At 44.8% G+C, this 24,467-nt stretch overlaps 1 protein-coding gene across 1 annotated transcript; it reads right to left on the bottom strand.

Annotated features, from left to right (window-relative positions):
* Positions 1–5,176: 5,176 nt before the first annotated feature.
* On the bottom strand, positions 5,177–21,139 carry pcdh12 (protocadherin 12). The gene is made up of 3 exons (XM_048603486.1): positions 20,749–21,139; positions 13,808–15,285; positions 5,177–5,281 (listed from the first exon to the last, which is right to left on the bottom strand). Exons 1-3 carry the CDS (start codon positions 21,137–21,139, stop codon positions 5,177–5,179), a joined length of 1,974 nt encoding a protein of 657 aa, XP_048459443.1.
* Positions 21,140–24,467: the final 3,328 nt, after the last annotated feature.

Raw genomic sequence — 24,467 nt, 5'->3', positions numbered from 1 at the left:
AAAACAAAGCTCTCTCCTGGGATGTGGGAGGCATTGGCAAGTTCTGAAGAAAGGTCACTGGACCCAAAACATTAACTCTGTTTTCTCTCCACAGATGCTGCCAGACTCGAGTTTATCCAGCAGTTTGTTTTTATTCCAGCATTGATTATCTAATTGTCCTTGAACTGAGTGCCATGCTCAGTTATTAAGTGTCATCTACCCTTCTGTAAAATATCCAGTATTGTGGGTCTAGTGCCACATGTAGCCCAGACTGGATTAGATTTTCTTACCTAAACATCATTAGTGAATCAGATGGGTTTTTACAACAATCATTGATAGCTTCACAGTCACCATTACTGATAGTTATAGGCAATTTGAACTTAAATTCCACCAGCTGCTGTGGTAGGATTTGAACCCATAATCCCACATCAAATATTCATAGACTGAACCTCTGAATTACTGGTTCAGCATCGTTAGTCTCTCCATTGATGAATTTATTTGTTACAATCTTGTATTTATGACCTAAGATTTGGACTCCCCATAAGAATAAAATTCTTCTCTACCTTTAAAATCATGGAAGGGTTTGTCAGGACAAAGACACCCATTAGGTCCCTTCAAGTCCCAGAGGCACCAGTTTCAGCCTGCTCAATAGTTCCTGATAGGAATCTCTTTTTAGTTCTGGTATTATCCAAGTGATTCTTCTTTGCTATATTTCCAGGTCTCTACATCCGTTTTGTAAAGTGGAGAGCAGAACCATTTATAGTACCCCATGTGTGGTTTAACCAAGGTACTATAGGACCTTAAAGTAACTTCTTTGCCTTTCAGTTCATTCCCTCCCAGTTTTTACTTGCACTTTCTTTAGCCCTATGAACAGAATTGCTACTTTATGACTTGTGTTTCTGCAACTCCAAAATCACTTTGCACCTTTACCCTATTTAGACCCTTATTTCTCAGCAATTATGTTGGTTTCTTTTTCTACCAACCAGAATCTACTAACTCACTTATGTTGAAATCCATTTGCCAATTAGTCATTCCACAATGTTATTAACACCTGTATTTTGTCACAATCTTCCATTGTATGGATACCTTAAATTTTCAGATAATGCCTATTTTCAAATTGAACTTCTAATAAGTTCAAATCGTTATGTAAATTGTGAAAAACACTTGCCTAGCAGCAGAAACAGAAACAGAAATTGCTAGAGAAACTCAGCAGGTCTGGCAGCATCTGTGGAGAGAAATCAGAGTCAACATTTTGGATCTAGTCACCCTTCTTCAGAACTGATTGCAGCTAAGAAAAGATAGTATATACACTTAGGATGGGGACAGGGGTGGTAGAAAGAGTGCACAAATAGGTGGAGCAAGTGTGACAGCACGAGAGAATGAGAACACCCCCAGTTGGGCAGACTAAGGAATGGATAATGGTGAGCCAGGGAGGAAGAAAAGTTGCTACTGGGGATCATTTGAAAGCAGCCAATGAGATAACATGGCTAGGGATGTGAGGGGTGGGTAAAGGACATTGGAGGTGTTCAGGCCATAAAAGTTTTGAACTCAATATTGACTCCTGAAAGCTGCAAGGTCCCCAAATGGAAAAGAGGTTGTTGTTCTTCCAGCCTTCACTGAGCTTCGCTGGAGCACTGCAGCAGGTCAGGGACAGATATTGACCAGGGAACAGGGTGGTGTGTTGAAGTGGCAGGCAACTGAAACTTCAGGGTTGTTTTTAACGGATAGAACGTAGGTGTTCTGCAAACATGGTTGTCCAGTCTGTGTTTTGTCTGTCCAATATAGAGGAGACAGCGTTGAGCAGTGAGTACAGTAGACGAGATTGAGTGAAGTATAGATAAATTGCTCCTTCGGCTGGAAGGTATGTATGTTTGGGACCTTGGATAGTGAAGAAGGAGGAAGTAAACAGCACATTTTACAGCTTCTGTGATTGCATGGGAAGGTGCTGTAGGGGTGTGGGGAGGTGTTGGGAGTGGAGGAGGAGTGAACCAGGGTGTCCTGAAAGTTTCAAGGTCGCAGGAGTGTACCGGCAGGCAGGAAGGTGGTTTGAAGTGTGTCTACTTCAATGCCAGGAGCATCCGGAATAAGGTGGGTGAACTTGCAGGATGGGTTGGTAACTGGGACTTCGATGTTGTGGCCATTTCGGAGACATGGATAGAGCAGGGACAGGAATGGTTGTTGCAGGTTCCGGGGTTTAGATGTTTCAGTAAGATCAGGGAAGGTGGTAAAAGAGGGGGAAGTGTGGCATTGTTAGTCAAGGACAGTATTACGGTGGCAGAAAGGACATTTGATGACAACTCGTCTACTGAGGTAGTATGGGCTGAGGTTAGAACCAGGAAAGGAGAGGTCACCCTGTTGGGAGTTTTCTATAGGCCTCCGAAAAGTTCCAGAGATGCAGAGGAAAAGATTGCAAAGATGATTCTGGATAGGAGCGAAAGTAACAGGGTAGTTGTTATGGGGGACTTTAACTTTCCAAATATTGACTGGAAACGCTATAGTTCAAGTACTTCAGATGGGTCAGTTTTTGTCCAATGTGTGCAGGAGGGTTTCCTGACACAGTATGTAGGTAGGCCAACAAGAGGCGAGGCCACATTGGATTTGGTACTGGGTAATGAACCAGGCCAGGTGTTAGATTTGGAGGTAGGTGAGCACTTTGGTGATAGTGACCACAATTCGGTTACGTTTACTTTAGCGATGGAAAGGAATCGGTATATACCGCAGGGCAAGAGTTATAGCTGGGGGAAAGGCAATTATGAGGCGATGAGGCAAGATTTAGGATGCATAGGATGGAGAAGGAAACTGCAGGGGCTGGGCACAATTGAAATGTGGAGCTTGTTCAAGGAACAGCTACTGCGTGTCCTTGAGAAGTATGTACCTGTCAGGCAGGGAGGAAGTGGTCGAGCGAGGGAACCATGGTTTACGAAAGAAGTTGAATCTCTTGTCAAGAGGAAGAAGGAGGCTTATGTAGAGATGAGGCGTGAAGGCTCAGTGAGGGCGCTTGAGAGTTACAAGTTAGCCAGGAAGGACCTAAAGAGAGAGCTAAGAAGAGCCAGGAGGGGACATGAGAAGTCTTTAGCAGGTAGGATCAAGGAAAACCCTAAAGCTTTCTATAGGTATGTCAGGAATAAAAGAATGACTAGAGTAAGATTGGGGCCGGTCAAGGACAGTAGTGGGAAGTTGTGCGTGGAGTCCGAAGAGATAGGAGAGGTGCTAAATGAATATTTTTCGTCAGTATTCACACAGGAAAAAGACAATGTTGTCGAGGAGAATACTGAGATACAGTCTATTAGACTAGACGGGATTGAGGTTCATAAGGAGGAGGTGTTAGCAATTCTGGAAGGTGTGAAAATAGATAAGTCCCCTGGGCCGGATGGGATTTATCCTAGGATTCTCTGGGAAGCTAGAGAGGAGATTGCAGAGCCTTTGGCTTTGATCTTTATGTCGTCATTGTCTTCAGGAATAGTGCCAGAAGACTGGAGACTAGCAAATGTTGTCCCCTTGTTCAAGAAGGGGAGTAGAGACAACCCTGGTAATTATAGACCAGTGAGCCTTACTTCGGTTGTGGGTAAAGTGTTGGAAAGGATTATAAGAGATAGGATTTATAATCATCTGGAAAGGAATAATTTGATTAGGAATAGTCAACACGGTTTTGTGAAGGGAAGGTCGTGCCTCACAAACCTTATTGAGTTCTTTGAGAAGGTGACCAAACAGGTAGATGAGGGTAAAGCGGTTGATGTGGTGTATATGGATTTCAGTAAAGCGTTTGATAAGGTTCCCCATGGTAGGCTATTGCAGAAAATACGGAGGCATGGGATTGAGGATGATTTAGCGGTTTGGATCAGAAATTGGCTAGCTGTAAGAAGACAGAGGGTGGTGGTTGATGGGAAATGTTCATCCTGGAGTTCAGTTACTAGTGGTGTACCTCAAGGATCTGTTTTGGGGCCACTGCTGTTTGTCATTTTTATAAATGACCTGGATGAGGGCGTAGAAGGATGGGTTAGTAAATTTGCGGATGACACCAAAGTTAATGGAGTTGTGGATAGTGCGGAAGGATGTTGCAGGTTACAGAGGGACATAGATAAGCTGCAGAGCTGGGCTGAGAGGTGGCAAATGGAGTTTAATGCGGAAAAGTGTGAGGTGATTCACTTTGGAAGGAATAACAGGAATACAGAGTACTGGGCTAATGGTCAGATTCTTGGTAGTGTGGATGAGCAGAAAGATCTCGGTGTCCATGTGCATAGATCACTGAAAGTTGCCACCCAGGTTGATAGCGTTGTTAAGAAGGCGTACGGTGTGTTAGGTTTTATTGGTAGAGGGATTGAGTTTCGGAGCCATGAGGTCACGTTGCAGCTGTACAAAACTCTGGTGCGGCCGCACTTGGAGTATTGCGTACAGTTCTGGTCACCGCATTATAGGAAGGATGTGGAAGCATTGGAAAGGGTGCAGAGGAGATTTACCAGGATGTTGCCTGGTATGGAGGGAAGGTCTTATGAGGAAAGGCTGAGGGTTTTGAGGCTGTTTTCGTTAGAGAGAAGAAGGTTAAGAGGTGACTTGATAGAGACATACAAGATGATCAGAGGATTAGATAGGGTGGACAGTGGGAGCCTTTTTCCTCGGATGGTGATGGCTAGCACGAGGGGACATAGCTTTAAATTGAGGGGTGATAGATATAGGACAGATGTCAGAGGTAGGTTCTTTACTCAGAGAGTAGTAAGGGCGTGGAATGCCCTGCCTGCAAAAATAGTAGACTCGCCCACTTTAAGGGCATTTAAATGGTCATTGGATAAACATATGGATGATAATGGAATAGTTTAGGTTAGATGAGCTTCAGATTGGTTTCACAGGTCGGCGCAACATCGAGGGCCGAAGGGCCTGTACTGCGCTGTAATGTTCCATGTTCCATTGTCCATGTTCCATGTACTCCCTAACCTGGGCCCTGTAACCACTGCATTATAATTCCACATCCTAACCACTTTCAATGTGTGTAAATCTCACATTGTGTCTCCTTGAATTATAAAAGTATTCCAGCATTGCAAACAGTATCTTTCAGTAGAGAATCATAGAATCCCTACTGTGTGGAAGCAGGCCATTCGGCCCATCGAGTCCACACAGCCCCTTCAAAGAGCATTCTACCTAGACCCACCGCCCCCCCCAATCCTATCCCTGTAATCCTGCATTTTCCAAAGGGAAGGAGATTTTATAGGAGAACATACCTGTAGTTCTTCAAATATTTATTTCCTCGAAAATTTGGCTTAGCTTGGAACTGTCCTTGGTGTAATAAGGAGAGCAGCTGGGAGATTTGCTACAAAACAGAAAAGGAAAAAATGACTTAAATGTTGCTACATCCCTCCCTACACACACAGCCTATTCATTCCTGGAAACAATAACTTCACAGCATCTTACCTTTTAAAAGCTTGCTCAAAACTAGCAGCTTGGTAGGTATGAGTCTTACCATGTATTGGAACCATCTCTAATACTGGAGAATCCCAAGACAGAGGACCACATTTCAAATCCTACCATGTTAGTCGGGAAATACAACTTTAAAAAAAAAAAACTCTGGAAATAAAATAGTCAGTGTTAGCCAAAGTGATCAGGAAGTATTGGATGGTCTCTAAATCCCAGGTGGATCTTTAATGTCCTTTTAGGGAAGGAACCTAGCCTGGCCTGAATCTGACGAAGGACTGCAGCTATACACAATGTGTGTCACTCTTGCCTAACATCTGGCAAGACAACTGAAATCAAACCTGTTACCAATGTTTTAAGAGTATGGCCCACCAACACCTTCTGCGGGTAACTACCAATAGGGAAGGGAAGCCAATGGCATAGTGTTAACACCAATGGGGTTAATCCAGAGTCCCAAGCTCTCATTCTAGGGACATGGGTTTGAATCAATGGCAGATGATGAAACCTGAATTCAATAAAAGTTTGGAATTAAAAAGCTAGTCTAATGGCAACAATAAAAAAAAAACACACAGTTGTCCAAACCCATAACCACTACCACCAGCAAGTACAAAGGCAGCAGATACATGGTAACAGCACCACCTGAAAGTTCCCCTCCGAGCCACTCACCATCCTGACTTGGAAATATAGCACCATTTCTTCAGCATCACCGGCTCAACATCCTAAGAAGTGCCTGCCAAACAGCATATTGCGTCTACACACAGCATACGGATTTCAGCAGTTCAGGAAGGCAGCTCACCACAATCAAGGGCAAAAACATAACATCCACGTCCCATAACGAATTTAAAAAGGTAACTGTTGTTGATTCTCAGAAATAACCATCTGCTTCACTGTCTCCTTAACTAAAGTAAAATTGCCAACATACTGTCTCATCCTTATGGATCATGTGACTCCAGCCTCAATGTGATTGACTCTAACTGCCCCTCCTCAACTGGCTCAGCAAGCCACTCATTTCAACAGCAATTGGAGGCTGAGCAATAAATATTGGCCCAGCCAGTGACACCCAGAGCCCATGAATGAATTAACACATACAGTGAGAATGAATTCTTAAAAAAAATAGAAACACACAGATCAATCAGGGCCAAGTTAGTTTCATCCATTTTTTTTTGCCCAGAGCTGGTGGTAAAGGGCTACAAGCAGCTCAGTTCTGAACTCTACCCTCCTCCTAATTAAGTTTTCCTTTTAACATGAAGAACAGCCAGAGGCTGGGTGGAAGAGAATGAAGGGAGGAAAAGGAAATCAAATTATTGGCAGCAGTGTAGCCTGCATACAGGGAACGGATGTTAAAAATCAGGAACACTGAATGCACACACACACACACACACACACACACAGACACAGAGACACACAAAGAGCTTGCTCATCCATTCTGACCAAACCTTGACCTCACAGTGGCAATCTCTCATGACGAAAGCACTTAAATTCATACAGGACCTTTCACATTATGACTCAAAGCATTATATCTTTTTTTAATTCAAAGGAAACAGAGGAGTTGAGGAAGATTAATGGTGTCAAGAGTTGTACAGGAAAGGCGATAATCAGAAAACACATCATATTCTCCCTCACTATTCAGGAATAGCATTTGGCAAAACGCAGAAGCTCTTTCAAATACTCTCCGTTACCACATTGGAAATACCAAAACACAGGATAACCTTCAAATACCCACCCTACAAGCAGATATGAGGGAGGTACTGGGGGGAGTTGATTGGAAGGGGCGCCTAGTAAGGAAGACAGTAGAGCAGCAAGAGTTTCTGGGGGTAATTCAGGAGGCATAGCAGAAATTCATTCCAAGAAAGAAGAAGCATACTAAGGGGAGGAGGAGGTATCCATGGCTGACAAGAGAATCCAGGGACAGCATAAAGGCAAAAGGAAAAGCATACAATGTGGTGAAGATTAGTGAGAAAACAGAAGATTGACAAGACCTTAGAAACCATCAGAGGATAACTTAAAAAGAAAGCAGTGGGGGTTTGGGGAAATGAGACAATGAAATACAAGGGCCAGCTCAACAACAGTCAGCTAGATAAGAGCGCAAGAGGTTTTTTTAAAAAGAAAGGTAAGAGAGAGTTGACATTGGACAGCTGGAAAATAAGGATAGAGAAGTAGTAATAGGGAACAAAGAAATGATGGAGGAACTGAATATGTACTTTGCCTCAGTCTTCATGGTAGAAGACACCGGCAACATACCAGAACTTCACGTAAGTCGAGGGCAGAGATGAGTGTAGTGGCAATCACTAAGGAGGTGGTGATGGAGAAGCTGAAAGGTCAGAAGTTGGATAAATTGCCTGGACCAGATGGACTGCAGCGCAGGGATCTGAAGGAGATAGCTGAGGAGATTATGGATTATCATTGGTGGTGATCTTTCAAGAATCACTGGTGTCAGGGAGGGTTCCAGAAGACAGAAAAATAGTTAATGTAACATCCATTTAAGAAGGGAAGGCGGCAAAAGATGGGCCAGTTAGAACTTACATTGATTATTGGCAAGATTTTTCTTTTTTTCTTTATTCATTAACGGGATGAGGGCGTTGCTGGCTAGGCAGCATTTATTGCCCAGAGGGCAGTTAAGAGTCAACCATATTGCTGAGAGTCTGGAATCACATGCAGGCCAGACCAGGTAAGAATGGCAGTTTCCTTCCCTCAAAGTCATTAGTGAACCAGATGGGGTTTTTTTTTCCCCTGACAACCAGCAATGGATTCACAGTCATCATTAGATTCTTAATTCCGGATATTTATTGAATTCACATTCTTCCATCTGCCATGGCAGGACTTGAACCCAGGTCCCCAGAATGTTATCTGGGTTTCTGGATTAACAGTCCAGCAATAATACCACTAGGCCATCGCCTCCCGCCTAAGATGCGACAGTCCATTAAGGATGAGATTGTGGAATACTTGGAAGTGCGTGGTAATAGGCTGAGTCAGTATGTCAAGGGAGGTCATGTCTGACAAATCTGTTAAAATTCTTTGAGGAGGTATTGAGCAAGTTAAACAAAGGAGAGTCAGTGGACATGATCTATTTCGATTTCCAGAGGGCCTTTGATAAGGTACCACATAGGAGGCTATTAAATAAGATAGCGTCCATGATGCTGGGGATAAAGTACTGGCATGAATGGAAGAGTGGCTGAGGGGCAGAAGGCAGAGAGTGGGGTTAAAGGGGTCCTTTTCCAGGATGGCAGCCGGTGACTAGTGGAGTTCCGCAGGGGTCAGTGTTAGGACATCACCTATTCATATTATACATTAACAATCTCGACAAAGGAACTGGGGGTATTTCTGCTAGGTTTGCAAGTGGCACAAGGGCAGGTGGAGGCACAGATAGTGTGGAGGTGACAAGGAAGCTACATAAGGACTTGGACAGGCCAGGAGAGTGGGCAGATGTAGTAAAGTGTGAGATTGTGCACTTTGGTAGGAATAAGAGAGGCATGGATTATTTTCTGCATGGTGAAAGGCTTCAGAAAGCTGACTCACAAAGGGACTTAGAAGTCTTAGTTAAGGATTCTGTTAAAGGTTACCGTGCATTCAGTTGACAATTGAAAGGCAAATGCAATATTAGTATTCTAGCCCTCTTGAAATGAATGCAAGTGCAGGGGGTACTGCTGACGCTGTATAAGGTATTGTTCTAACCATATTTGGAATAGTGAGAGTAGGTTCAGACACTGTATCTAAGGAAGGACGTACTGGCATTGGAGAGGGTCTGGAAGAGGTTTACAAGAATGATCCCAGGAATGAAGGGCTTGTCACACGAGGAGCGACTGAGGACTCTGAGTCTGCACTCAATGGAGTTTAGAAGGATGAGGGGTGATCTCATTAAAATACACAGAATACTGAGGGGCCTGGTTACAGAGAATGTGGAAAAGATGTTTCCACTAGTAGGACAGACTAGGACCTGACGGCCCAGCCTCAGAGTGAAGGAACAGCCCTTTAGAACTGAGATAAGGAGGAACTTCTTCAGATGGTGGTGAATCTGTGGAACTCATTGCTGCGGAAGGCTGTGGAGACCAAGACATTTAGTGTATTTAAGACAGAGATAGATAGGTTCTTGATTAGTAAGGGTTATGAGAAGGCAGGAGAATGGGGTTGAGAAACATATCAGCCATGATCAAATGATGGAGCAAACTCAATGGTCCAAATGGCCTAATTCTGCTCCTATCTCTTATGGTTTCTGATCAGGGTGTCGGTCAATCCAGATGAGGTGGCTGTAGTGAGATCTCCAGCATGGAAATATTTTCATCATGGTTAACCTCAACTTGCTTCTTTAAAAAGGTGGCATTATCCACCTCACATGAGTCACGTTAAACCTGATCAATAAATTCTAGTGACCTTTGTAGGAAGAGGCCCACGTACGGAAAATGTTAAGGACAATTGGGCAAGGGAAATAATTGAAAAAGCAACTGGAACATTGGGTTTTAACCTTAAAAAGGGACTGGAATACAAATACAACAATGGGTGTAAGTTGTGTTAAAGCCGTTTAGAACTCTGGTTAGCCCCATCTGGAATATTGCATTCCCGGGCACTGTACCTCAAGAAGGGCGTGGTTCATCATAATGATGCCAAAGCTAAAAAGATTAAATACAGGCCAGGTCATGTTAACTGGATTTGCGGTCCCTTGAGTATCGAAGGGGAGACTTGGCCCCCAGCTTTAACAGCTTTTTGCTTTTTTATTTTTAAAAGGGGCGGGGGAGGGGAACGATGTGAGAAAGAGTGTGTTCCTGATTTCCACTCCCCTTTGTATGAAGAAGTGCGTCCTGACATGACCTCTGATGGCCTAGCTTTAATTTTAAGGGTATGTCCCCTCATTCTGGATATCCCCCCAGAGGAAACACTTTCTCTGTATCCACCCATCAACTCCTTTAATTACCTTAAACACCTCAATTAGATTATCTATACCCGCAGCCAGCGCAATGTTGACACTGGGACATGAGGCCGTGAGCTGCAGGAAATTTAATTAACCTCCCCTGGCCTTGGCAGAACTTTATTTGTACACATCTGGAGTGGAGATTCACTGCTAGGAGAACAACGTGGAGAGCGTATCCTGCTTTGTACGGGGACTCCTGCAGGGTCAATTCCCTGACCATCGATCCTGCCAGTGTTTTGTTAGTGAAGTGAGTTAATAAAGCACATGAAGTAAAAAGCGTTTGGAATCAAGGTGGGATTTTCCAAACGTTGATGTTATCCAGAAACAGTTAACCAGACATTATAACATTTTCCATTTGCCGCACAGGAACGGGGGTGTGTTCTTGTAGTGCAGTGGGTACTATCCCTGCCCATGAGTCAGACATTTTCAGTTCAAGTCCCACCTCAGGACATCATAGACAAAGAAAGGCCAAACAGGTTGAGTATCAACTTGTAAGTCGTTACAATACACTCCGATGGCAGACAGCGAGAGCAGAAGACTCTCCTGGCCCATTATCAGATGGAAAGATATTGGAGCATTTAACCATCACAATCCATAGCTCCAGACCGCAACTTGAATAGTTGTTACAGCAAGTAGTACTCTGAATGAACTATAACATCGCTGGTACAAGGGAAAAATGGAGATGAGTGAGCTGTCTTTATCTTGTTCTCCCAATCAATTAGATAATGGCTGATCCTTAAATGTACTCACTCAAAGACTGAGTTAAGATGGGGATCAATAGATTTTTTTGATTACCAACCACGTAAAGAGTTATGGGGATAGAGTGTGTAAAAGCATTGAAGTGTTTGATCAGTCATGATCGTATTGAATGGTGGAGCTACTCAATGTTTCAAGTAAGTTTCACGCCATACAACAACTATCTCCAAGAAGAGACAATCTAACGATCACCACTTGACAGTGCTCCCATCACTGAATCCCCAACTATCAACATCCTTGGGGTTACCATCGACCCAAAATTGAACTGGACTCACTATATCAATATAGTGGCTTCAACAGCAGGAGGGAAGCTAGGAATATTGAGGCGAGTAACTCACCTCCTGATCCCCCAAAGCCTGTCCACCAATTGACAAGGCACAAGTCAGGAGTGTGATGGAATACTCCCCACTTGTCTGGAAGAGTGCAGGTCTCATACTGAAGAAGTTTGACACTATCCAGGACAAAGCAGCCCACTTGATTGTCACTACTTCCACAAGCATTCACTCCCTCCACCACTGATACTCAGTAACAGCAGTGTGTACTATCTACAAGTTGCACTGCAGAAATTCACCAAAGATCCTTAGGTAGCATCTTCCAAACCTACAGCCAATTCCATCTAGAAGGACAAGGGCAGCAGACACATGGGAACACCACCACCTGCAGGTACCCCTCCAAGCCACTCGCCATCCAGACTTGGAAATATATTGCCATTCCTTCACTGTCACTGGGTCAAATCCCTAAGAACATAGTGGGTCAACTGACAGCACATTGACTGCTGTGGTTCAAGAATGCAGCTCATCACCTCTTTCTCAAGGGCAACCAGGAATGGGCAATAAATACTGGCCCAGCCAATGTCACGTCCCAACAGTGATTTTAAAAAGTTCTAATTCTAATTTAAAATGTTCTAACCTTAGCTCCATATCCCTTAATACCTTGGCCCAACAAAAATCCAATCATCTCAATTGTCAAAAGCCAGATGAATCCAAATATTAAGAGGTTCTTTTGAGGAAAAGAAAGTTCCAGTTTTCCACTATCTTTTCATGAAGATGTGTTTCCTGACACTTTATTTCAAAAACAGTTTGTGCCACATTGTGTTTATCTTTGTTGAACCTTTTAGCATTTTAAACACTTCATCTACTGTACTTAAGGGACTACAAGCCTAATCTTCATGTCCTGGTCTGTAAATTAACCCTTTTAGTCCCAGTATAATTTTGGTACTTCTGAACTGCATTCTGTGCAACATCAACAAACCTCACAAAGGGCACTGTCCAGAAATGCATGTTGCATTTCGGATGGGGAATTATCACTTCTTTGCATTCCAGTCCAGGAGTTAGACGCAACATTCTACCAGTGCTTTTGATTACTGTTTGTAATCATGTACTAACTTTTAGTACAGTAAGAGTGAATGTTGTAAATATTCACATGACAAGTGACTCCCCAATGACTTTCACTGCTATTACCAACTCTGATTTCTTCACTCTCAATATCTTTGGTGGAGTGAGGGGGGAAATGGAGCGTGGGTGGGGAGAGAAAAAGAGACAGACGAGGAGAGAAAGGCAGAGTTGCCATGGACCAGGAACTGAAATGACCAGCCATATAATTTTGTGAATACAAAGAACGAGAGGAGATGTGTCCCTTGATCTCCACATTTCTTTGACCCTCCATGGATCCAGATTTTCAATGATCTGATATTCATTTCAAATGAGGTAGAGGGAAAGAGAATGCAAGGTAACAATCTATCTAGCTTCATCCACAAGACAAGGATAATGTGTAAATTCTATACAGGATTATGAGAAAGCAGCTGGGGGGTAAACACAAATCTCACTGGCAACACTGAAATACCATTTAAAAACTTTTAAATAATAAAAATCACGCTGTGACACAGAGACCATGCAATATTAGAAATCCACTGACTCAAGTCAGGATGAATTCTGGATACCCTCATTTCCTCCTGTTGTGATTATTAAAATGATAATAAAGCCTCAGCGAAGCCTACAACCAGCCAGCCCAGAGATTTCATGCACCAGCATCATTGCTCCAGAATTTCAAAACCCTTTCCAATCATAAAAAGGCATCTGAAACTCCAAAACATATCATTCACAAATGCCGCACATTTTCTTTTGTGGGATGTGCGGCAAAACCAGCATTTGTTGCCCCTTCTTAATTGTTCTTGAACTGTCTGGCTCACTCAGCCAGTTCAGAGGGCACCCAAGAGTCAACCACATTGCTGTGGATCGGGAGTCACATGTAGGCCAGACCAGGTAAGGGTGGTAGATTTCCTTCCCTTAAGGACATAAGTGAAGCAGAGGGATTTTTACAACAAATTGATGATCATTGTCACTGTCACCATTGAGGCCAGCTTTAATGAATTGAACTGAATTTGCACCAGCTGGCATGGTGGGACTGGTGAGTAGTGGTTTAGCTGGGCCCTCTGTGTCGCCTTCTCCTCAATCAGAGATGCAGATCCCACACTGGCAGCAGTTTCCAGCTCAATCTGTCACTTGTGGTGTCCCTCCCTCTGAGCCAGGAGGTCAAGTCCCATCTGACCCAAAGGGTATATCATAACATCTCTGAATGGAAAATATCTAGACTGTGGGCTCACTGCTCAGACAATAAAAATACTGGTAAGCATTTAGCGGCTCTTAAGGTGCTGTGGAAGTTCTCTACCTCTGGGCCGGGGGATGCTCAAATCCAGTAACAACGTCTCTGAATTAGACAGTAATTCCCACTCGGTTGGTGTCCGATTTTGGGACCAGCTTCTCTTACCTGAACATGTGGTGAGACAGATGTGAGCTCCAGGGTGCAATCCGAGAAGCCAGCCATGGACAACCGAACCAGCTCCCTTAGCAGCTGACGGTGCTGGGAGTCCCGCTCCCTCCGCAGGGTGGGATAAGCTTTCTCCGGCTCCGGTCTCTCCTCCGGGATTTGCTGGGGCGGTGGGGGAGGTGGGGAAGAAGGTGGCCCGGCGGCAGCCCTTTGTCTGTTCCGCCCACCCGGGTGGAGGAGGGTGATGTCTGCCTTCTGGATCTGCCGGGGGGGCCTCTTCGGTTGCAGCCGGTAGGCGGTCTCGGCTTGGCGGCAGTTGTAGGCTCGGGAGTCCCGCTTCTCGGCCGCGCACCGGGCCCGGACAGCAAGCAGGACAGACAGCAGCAACACGGTGAGCCCCAGCGCCCCAAGAGACAGCACCGTGACAGTCGGAGAGCCCAGCTGCTGGCCTGCGAGCGTTGGGTCACTGGCGGGGACAAAAGACAGGGTGAAGGCAGCCTCGGAGGAGAGGGGCGGGTTCCCGCAATCCCAAGCCCGCACCGTGATGGCCCAGTCTCCAGACAGCAGCTTGTCGGGACTGCAGACGGTAGCGCGGATCTCCCCAGTGCTGCTGTCAATGTCGAAGACTCCCACTCCTTCCAGCAGTTCGTAGAGCACCTCACCGTTTGCAGACGAGTCGGCATCCTCTGCCTTTACCGTGGTCACCGCGTAGACGCTGCGCTGCGATGGCGGTCTACTCGGGGTTCCAACGGTCCCTGGCTCGCACTCCCCAGCCGCTGCCATTGCCGGTCCGACCGGGACGGTGATCCCTGGTGACTCCGGGGAGGTGAAGACCGGCCGGTTGTCGTTTAGGTCCCCGATGTCCAGCCTGACCGGCACCATGGACCTGGTGGGCGGGTCACCATTGTCTCTGGCCTCCACCACAAAGTCCACGGCGCTCACTTGCTCATAATCAAACGACACCCGGGTGTAAACGGTGCCCAGTTTGGGGTGAATGCCAATCAAAGAGGAGACGGGAACCCCCGAGGAGGAAGAGTCCAGAATGGAGTAAGTGATTTGGCCATTGGCACCCAGGTCCCTGTCAGAGGCCCTCACAGTCAGGATTGTTGTGTTGGGAGCTTCATTCTCGAGAATGGACACTTGGTAGGCACTCTCTCCAAACACTGGGGCGTTATCGTTCATGTCGATGACCTTTACGGTGATGTGGATAGGCGAGGTGAAGACTACACTCCCGTCCTTCAGGGTGACCAGCCTCAGGTGATACTCAGCCCTCTTCTCCCGGTCCAGGCTGGCCTGGGTCACAATCAGGTAGTTCCCCTGGTAAGTTTCCACAAGCTTAAAATCACCCTGGACGTCAAGCTGGCACTTGCGCCGGCTCCCAGCCTCGACCAGAGCAATGGCTGTGTTTGCTGCAACTCCCTCAGGCACCAAGATAATCTCAGGGCCAGCGAGTGACGGTCTGACTCCATCACCTGGAGCTAGGAGATTATAGAAATATGTTAAAACAAAGATGTGATTTGAGTTAACAAGGGTACTTCATGTTTCTAAAGCAATTCCCAAGGTCCTCCAGGAATGATGGTCAAACTAAAGCTGACATGAACCACATCAGGAGATTTGGAGGTGTTGTGGGGTGTGTGTAGATGGGAGAGGACAATGTGGTTAGTTTTAAGGAGGGGAATGACAAAAGAGGCTCGAGGGGAGAATTCCAGAGCAGAAGACATTGGCTGCAATGGGGAAGTGATAGAAATCAGGGATGCTCAAGAGGTTGAATTGGATGCGCACAGGGATCTGAAGGGGATCTTAGTGATGAGGAATTTGGAAGGAAGGATGTGAATTTAGAAATCTCTGCCAATTTGCATAGACTTAATGTAATAGATGTTATATGTACACATCCCCAAAGTCTAATAGTGGGCGAGTGCACTTTTCAAACTTTCCACTTGAGTCCCCACTGTGCAGGTCTGCCACTGTACAACAGAGGTCAAGTATGACCTCTAATATGATTATCACCCTGCCCTTCCTCCATATTCTACTTCTGCTCAATTCCCATTACACTCTGTATGTGTGTATACATCTCATTACTCTCCCTTATTGACGAATGTAACAAGAACAAACCACTACACGTGCATCAGCTTTTTGAAAGAGTTAGCAATTAGTGCCAGACACGATGGTCTTGCTGATTTCTCCATAATTTTTATCCAATTTCCTTTTGAGTTCTTATTGTTCCTGCTTGTGCCGCTCTATCAGGCAGCACATTCCAGATCAAACAACTCACTGTGTAAAAACGAGTTTCTTCATATCCAGCAATTTTTTCACTTTTGCTAAACCTCTTAACTTTGCAACCCTTTGACTGAAAATGTTTCCTCCTTATTTACTCCAACAAAACCATTCATGATTTTGAATGCCCTCTTTCGAATTTTTCCATAACTTTTTAAAGAACAGCTTACATTTCTATAGCACTATATACCAAAACCTCAGGACTTTCCAAAGAATTTGACATATAATTAAGTTACTTTAGGAAATGTAGTCAACATTAGAATGTAGGAAATGCAACAGCCAGTTTGCACACACAAAACAAAATCCATAAAAATCTCACCATATGGAGGGGGGGACAGAAACCTCAGACAGTGATAATAGAGTCAGAGTCATACAGATGTACAGCACAGACTTGATTAGATGCTGCCCAAGAAATAAATAGTGGCCAACTGAGCGCTCCACTGGTCTTTTTCAAAACAGTGTGACGAAAACTTTAATGTTAATTTTTGAGGGCAAACAGGATCGCAGTTTAACTTTGCATCTGAAAGACAGACCACCAAAAGTGCAGTACTCCTACAGCAGTACACTGGGATGTTAACCAGGGCCAGACCTCCAGGAACATTTGCAACTAGAGCTAGCAACACTTCTTGGTCCAGGTAACCAACTTGTTGGCATTGTAGAATGGTGACTCGAACAGGGAGGGCAGACAGATGTCAGAAGCAATAGTTAGAGCAGAGACAGTGCAATAATCAGATTGGTCAACTACATTGGCTGAAACTGCAGCATGAAGACCTACTAGACCCTACCCCGAACCTCAGGCATCCACTAATTGTGTCAACAAAGCCATCTTATCCTCACAATTCAGACTGAGCAAACCTGGCCACATCCGCACACCAGCCCCACCAACTGCCAAGGTCCTAGCCTCAACGTAACACTTCAACTCCTACCACAGACACAATTGCCAAGAATCCCCAAAACACTCTCCCACCAACCTCTTACCTTCTAAAACTGAGCTCATCCAAACCTGTGCTGTCCTATTGGTTAACTCTCACTGTCCCATTCATCCATAACCATTGTACCAGACCATGGTAACCTCCTAAGAGAGAATCTAAGCACTTTCTCTTGACATTCAGTAATATTACTATCACCTAACTCCCCATTAACAAAATTCTAGAGGCTACTATGGCCAAAACCTTGACTGGGCAATTATTGCTGCAACAGCAGATCGGGGCTAGAAATCCTGCCATGAGTAACTCGCACCCTGACTCCCAAAAGCCTGTTCACCATCCATAAGACACAGTCATGAGTGTGATGGAAAATTCTCCACTTGCCTGGATAAGTGCAAATCCAACACCACCCAAGAAACTTGAAGCCATCTGAGGCAAAGCAGCCCATTTTATTGCCACTCTAGCCAACATCTTTAACACACACTCCCTCCACTATCAACACACAGTAGCAGCAGTATGTATTATCGACAAGATGCATTGCAGTAACTCTCGATGGCTGCTTTGAAAGCACCTTCTAAACTCTCAACCTCTATGACCTATAAGGATACGGGCAGAGGGTCCGAGAAACAATAGGACCACCACTAGGTTCCCCTCCAATTCATACACAATCTTGATTTGAAACTCAATCACTATCCATTCACTGTTTCTGCGTACAAAGTTCTGGAATTTCCTTCCAACAGCAATGTGAGCGTCCCTACAGCACATGAACATAAATGGTACAAGGCAGCAGCTCAGTACCACCATCTCGATGCAATTAGCACAGCCCACGAACATGAACGAATACAGCAAAATTAACACAGAGCCACACATGGTGAGATTAGGACCAATGACAAAAGCTTGGTAAACAAAGCAGATTTAAACAGAGTGTCTTAAAACAAAGAATGGGAAAGAGAGACAGATAACAGTGTGGAGCTGGAGGAACACAGCAGTCCAGGCAGCATCAAAGGAGTGGGAAAGTTGACATTTCAAGTTGGAACGCTTCTTCAGAAATTGTGGGGGGGTGGGGGCTCAGAAATAAGTGGAGGGAAGAGGGGTGGGGCTGGGGAAGGTAGATGGGATGGTGATAGGTGAGTGCAAGTAGGGATTGTTATCTCTGATTCCAGCATCTGCAGTTCTTACTATCTCTACATGAAAGAGAGAAGTGGTGAGGTTTTGGAAGGGAATTCCAGATCTTGGGGCCCATACAACTGACTGCCAAAGGTGGAGCAATGAAAATCAGTGTACATTAAAGGTCATAAAGTTGACAAAACTTTTCTTGGCAGTCAGAGCCTGTAAAAGTGAGCAGGAAATCCTGGACTACGTCAGCATCAGAAACGTCACTTACTTTCAGGATATAGAGTTAAGAATCTAAATATAGAGTCAATGGGATTCCTGCACTTTTGTCAGTTAAATCCCAAATCTATGCTGTTGATTTCAATCCAGTGAAATATTCCTGTCCAGTATGGATCAGGAATTGTACAGAACAAACAGGAGGCTGTTCAGCCCATCACCTCAATGCCATTTGAAAGAATTAACCCACTCTTGCCCCATAGACCAGGGAGTCTGACCTCTTCAACCATTTAGAAATTTTTCCTTTTAAGTTACAAGTGAATAATCTTCCAGACTGAAGATTTCAAATCATAAAAAGTCAATATTATCTCTGATACTTTTGACTAAATCTGATCTGCTATTGGAAATTTTACCTTGATTTATCTAATCAAAACTTTTCACTATTTTAAAAGTCATAATTAAACCTTCCCTTCACCTTCTCTGCTCCAAGGAGAACGATTCCAGCTTTGTCTGACTCTCCATTTGTGGGAAATATCCTCTACAAAAAAAACTTTGAATGACCACACATTTACTGTGCTGGCCAAACTGTTTAGTCAACAAGGCAATGGCACAAACACAAAGAGGTCTAACATTACTAGTTCAGTACAACACATGGGAGCTTTTTTCCTCCACACAGTTATTTTAAAATTATTGCCAGATGTCCTAGCCTGTTAAACACAATTAACTGTGATAATAAGTTATTGACATCTTTCACGCAGGAGCTAATCATAATGTATCTGTTTATTCCTGAGCCAAAATCTTTTCCTTCAATTACATGGAAGAATGATACGATAACATTTCAGTTGTAAAACTAGATGTTAGATGAAGTATTGGGAAACTATGTCAACAGGCAATCTTTTCTGTCCTTGTTTGCTATGATGTGCCTGTACTGCTCACAAAACAAAGCTTTTCACTGTACTTAGATACATGTGACTATAATAAATCAAATCAAATCAAGGTGGGTCCCTATTGATGGTACACTCTATAACAGAGCCAGTGGCCATACATAGAACATAGAACATAGAACAGTACAGCACAGTTCCGGCCCTTTGGCCCACGATGTTGTGCCAAACTTTTATCCGAATCCTAAGATCTATCTAACCTCCACCCCTACCGTATACTATCATCCATATCATCATACGTTGTCAGATGTGAAATAAATCTTTTGTCTGCTGTACTCTCTATAAGATATCAGCACCATTTAATTATCTGTCATAACAGGCTTGTAGAATTTAGTAAATCAGTATTCTCTTCACAGTCCTCTTTCATGAAGCACCAACAGTAAGATTACCAATCGCACATAGTCTTGATGTGCATAACATTTCTGCTTAGTTTTCCTAACTTAACAGCAAATGCATTTGTTTTTATACCTGAAACAGCTCTTCAAAGGGCTGTCACAGGCCCTCTGAATTGTAAGTCCTTTGAGTTCTTATATCCCATGACAGGGTAGTTGATGGAAAGTTAGGTGGGTGTGTACAATGGGCATCGCTCCTGCCTGTGCCAGAAGTTCACTCTTTCACAAAATAGATGGGGCATTGCTTTTGCCAATAGGTTGGATAATGCCACCTAAGTGCAAGACTACAAGATCCTCCTGCTAGCGAGCACATGCTGAGGTCAGTTATATTTCCTGGGCATTTCCTGTCGCTGGTGGGTGGGTAGCGATCACTGTGAAACTACCAGGAAACACCTGGCTGGCTTTACACTCCATACAAAATTATACCAGACAAGTGACCCACAATCACAAGCCTTCTGTAGACCTCCCTTGGCGTTACCGTGCTAACTTAGAGGGTCCATTATTTGGCCATTTCTCTGTGTTATCGTCCCCGCGCCTCAGACACCCCACCCTCACCATTCCCTGGATCAGCGACCCCTTACAGATTGGTGTCCTCCCTCCATTGGTCTGCGTCCCTTCTTGGACCCGGTCTGTTCTGTCCTGAAATCAGCTTCTCTCACATTTCCATCCTCACCCAGGCTGTCCAACACCACTGGGAAAATGTGGTGGAACGGTGGATGGAAGAGGTAGTCTCAGATTGGAAGATCTGGCAAGAAGGAATGGGAGGGCGGTAAAGTAAGTGAGACGGGATGGGGAAAGAGTGGGGTTATCAGGAGAAAAGGGTTTAGATTGGGGGTGGGGGGGGGAGGGTGCTTGGGGACCGGGGTATTTCTGGGAGGAAGTTGGGTGGGGGATGAAAGAGAGAGAAATGTCGCAAATTCCCTGGGTTGGGTGGGTAAAAAATTTGGGCTGTTTCGGATGGTTCGGTGCCTGATTGAAAGGGCTTTTATTCTTCAGCAGAATTCCGAATGACCGCAGCCCCCGCCCGGACCCTGATCCCATCCTCTCCCAGTTAACCTCAGGACCGCTGAAACCGTTACCTCTCCGCCCGAGTCGGCAGTGAGCGGAACCACCGTCCTCCCGGGCTCCGGGTTCCTGCTCTCGGCGTCTCCAGTCCGCGGGCTCCCGGGTCGGGGGCAGCGGCCGGACCCCAGCGTCCTCGCCCCGGTCCTCCCGCTGCTGGTGATGGTGCCGGTAAGCGGCCCCCGCCACCGACACATCCCAGGGACAGGCTGTAATGACAAGGCAGCAAATGAGCAGCAGCGCCTGTCCCATGACGGCGGTGCCGGAGTTGAGCAGCTCAGTATGGGACAGGAATCCCTGTACCATGCGAGGAAGGAACCGGTACCCCGGACCTGGCAGCTCCGCCTCCTCTAGCTGCCGCTCCGCCTGTTTTCCGCCCCATCTCCGCCTCCAGGTGCCGCCTCTCATCCCAAACTTTCTCCAAAGTTTTAATTTTGATACCTCCCCGCAGCTCTGACCAATCAGCGCCTCTGCAGCCAGCCAAGGGAAACTTTGATCCAATCCAGGAACAGATTGAAGACAAGGGCGGGGCTTAAAAGGCAAGGGGCGGGGCCGCTTCGAGCAGCTCCTCACCCCACCTCACAGTTAACATTGGAGCTGCTAGCAATAAACAACCTGTACTTTCAGTGCCCACTGAAGCCCTGATGGTAGATGCTCAGGGAATTGTCCCAGGAAGTGAAACATTCCGCTCAGCAATTCCCCTATGCCTGGAGCCCTCTCAGTGGATCCATTTAAACGAAGAAGGGTCACTGGACCCGAAACGTTAACTTTGCTTTCTCTCCACAGATGCTGCTAGACCTGCTGAGTTTTCCCAGCAATTTCCATTTAAATCTGTGAATTCTGTCAATCCTGCTGCAGTTGAGATAACAGTGCCCCCACCCCCGGCCCCGGACAAGTTCTAACTGCTGGGTAACTAATAACTGAACTGCCTACCACACATTTCCCACAGACCCCTTCCTTCTCTCAGATCCTAACCAAACCTCCCTTCCCACCCGCTGTCACTGCTTACACCCATGTGTGCCAAGGACCTAACACACCCCCACCCCTTCCACGGGGACCTGACATTCTCCCTCCTGCACTGGACCAGTTATCTCCCACCCACCCTGACCTAACCCAAACAGTCCATCACTTATCTGAGCCCCTTCCCTCGTTGTGCCCTGGCATCATACTCACCTGGCCCCTTACTTACCTGACAGTCCACTTGTCTGACACCATATCACCCTAGCTACGTGGCACATTCTAACATACTTGTCTTTTTTTCAGAAGCTGTCAAAGTGGCTGTCTGTAACGCTAGACATTTAAATCACAGAGTATGGCAACTGACAGCAGTGGAAAAAGGGGCCACAGTTTGCTTTCCCCTCACTACCCTGCACCTCTGATATTAAGTACAGCCACACATTTCTGAAGGAGTCCTGATTGGAAAGTCCTGTAAGAAACCTTGATTTTTTTTAACATAAAAATGGAGCAGAGTGATTATCTGATACAACAGTGTGGAGCTGGAGGAACACAGCAGGCCAGGCAGCATCAGAGGAGCAGGAAAGCTGACATTTCGGGTTGGGACTCTTCTTCAGAATCTCTGAATGTAAGAGAACAAAAATTTGGGGTGATTGTTTTGTCACACATAATTTGGATATTGCTGACAGAAAATACATTTTGTTTAAAGTTTTTTTTGTCTTACAGTGACAGAATCACAGTTTTTCTACAGTGCAGTTGCTGTCACCAAGACAACAATATGTTCGGGTTATTGCACAAATAGATAATGTGGTATATGAATTACGCTGCTAGTGCAATGGAAGATATGTCCTAAAGATTGGCAGATCATATCAAGCAGCATGTTCATTTAGCTGTTCACGAAAGGCAAATTACTGACTGTGACCATCTGGCAAAACCCCAAATACAGAATTTAATATTGGATGTAATTCCAAGATTTGATGGTCCACGTGCAGTACTTCCAAGTGCGCTAAAATTAAAACAGTACCAATTTAGGATTTTCAGTCAGGCCCATAATGTGGCAGATTTGTGCTTACCGATACCTTCACATATTAATGCACCAGGCCCTGTATTTTTACAGACAGGCACAGTGTCCATGACTAATGACATGACTAATTGGAGTCAAATTCCTGGTTTAAAATTAAGCAAGGATGAGCAGTTTAATGTCATTCATAATTTAAGTGGAACGTTCTCCATGGTAATGTCACTACCAATGTAAGTCCAACCAATTGTCAGGTTCTGCTCGTACAACATAAAAATATTGTTCCCCTTCACACTGGTATTCTTGCAAATAAGTGCAAAGTGAAAAGCTTCAACAAAATGTGTATTTTTTTCAGCAATATTCAACAATTCCACTTCCTTGAATGTGGAGTCACAGGTAGTCAGGGTAGTGAAGAAGGCATTTGGCATGCTCGCCTTTATTAGTCAATGCATTGAGTATTGGAGTTGAGACATCATGTTGCAGCTGTACAGGACATTGGTTAGATCACATTTGGAATACAACGTTCAATTCTGGTCTCTCTGCTATAGGAAAGATGTTGTTTTACTTGAAAGGGTTTAGAAAAGAATACAAGGATGTTGATACGGTTGGAGGGTTTCAGCTATAAGGACAGGCTGATTAGACTGGGGCTATTTTCCTTGGAGCTTTGGAGGCTGAAATTTATAAAATCATGAGGGCCATGGATAGGGTGAATAGTCAAGGTCTTTTCCCCAGGGTAGGGGAGTCCAAAACTATACAGCATAGGTTTAAGGTGAGGTCGAAAGATTTAAAAGGTACCTAAGAGGCAACATTTCACGCAGAGGGTGGTGCTTGTATGGAATGACCTGCCAGAGGAAATGGTGGAGGCTGGTACAATTACAACATTTAAAAGACATCTGGATAGGTATATGAAGGAAGGATTTAGTGGGCCAAATGTTGGCAAATGGGACTGGATTAATTTAGTATATCTGGTCGGCGTGGATGAGATGGACAGAAGGAACTATTTCCATGCTGTACATCTGTTTAACTCTAATTAGGGATATTGAAGGGGATGAGAGCGTTGGGTGGAGGAGGTCGCTACTGGGAGGGTTTGAGATTATTATGAACAGGACACTGTCTCTGAGAAGAGTAGATATCAGATAGGTCAATGTTTTACGGATAGAGGGACCCTCCATTCAGATATTGTACCCTGCTATTGTTTTTGAGGGTTCTAAAGGGACATTCAAATCTCAAGATTTCCCCTTCTTCTTAATTATGTTCAGCAAATTTCTTTGTTCATTCTTTCTCTCTACATTTCATAACCTGTCATTTTTTTCTATCTAATTTATCCTCTCCATTCTCCTCAAACCGACATTTTGAAATTACTTAACAAGTTGGCCTCCACCTTCCAAAAGGGTCAAATCACATGTCTACACTGAATGCTATTCCAAATCAAGCTCTTTCCAAGTTACTTCTGAAGTTGTCTTTTTGTTCAGTTGTCTTACCAATGTCTCTTGCCACTTGCAAGCCTTTTCCTTTGTTCTTAGTTTTTTGTTACACCTTCCATTTGCAGCTGAAACAGACATGTAACAGACATTATAAAGGAAAAAAGCAGGAGAAGAGGAAGACAGAGAATGTCAGTGCTGGATGGCTTGAAAATTGAAGGAAGTTATTGGCAAATGAACAGACTGGCACAGCTGCATAGTTCCTTGAAAGTGGAGTCGCAGGTAGACAGGGTGGTGAAGAATGCGTTTGGCACGTTTGCCTTCATTGGTCATTACATTGTGC

Source organism: Rhincodon typus, chromosome 12 (assembly GCF_021869965.1).
Source record: "Rhincodon typus isolate 14 chromosome 12, sRhiTyp1.1, whole genome shotgun sequence".
NCBI classification, from domain to species: domain Eukaryota; kingdom Metazoa; phylum Chordata; class Chondrichthyes; order Orectolobiformes; family Rhincodontidae; genus Rhincodon; species Rhincodon typus.
The sequence above is the reverse complement of the archived record's forward strand: the minus strand, read 5'-3'. Positions and strand labels throughout refer to the sequence as shown.

What these genes read in the sequence shown, in the direction of transcription:
- pcdh12 (XM_048603486.1), bottom strand. Translation starts at nt 21,139, where the DNA reads ATGAGAGGCGGCACCTGGAGGCGGAGATGGGGCGGAAAACAGGCGGAG. An exon ending in CTGCCGACTCGGGCGGAGAG is followed by an intron (nt 15,286 to 20,748) that starts GTAACGGTTTCA and finishes ATAATCTCCTAG; the next exon opens with CTCCAGGTGATGGAGTCAGA. An exon ending in CTGTCTCACCACATGTTCAG is followed by an intron (nt 5,282 to 13,807) that starts GTAAGAGAAGCT and finishes TCTGTTTTGTAG; the next exon opens with CAAATCTCCCAGCTGCTCTC.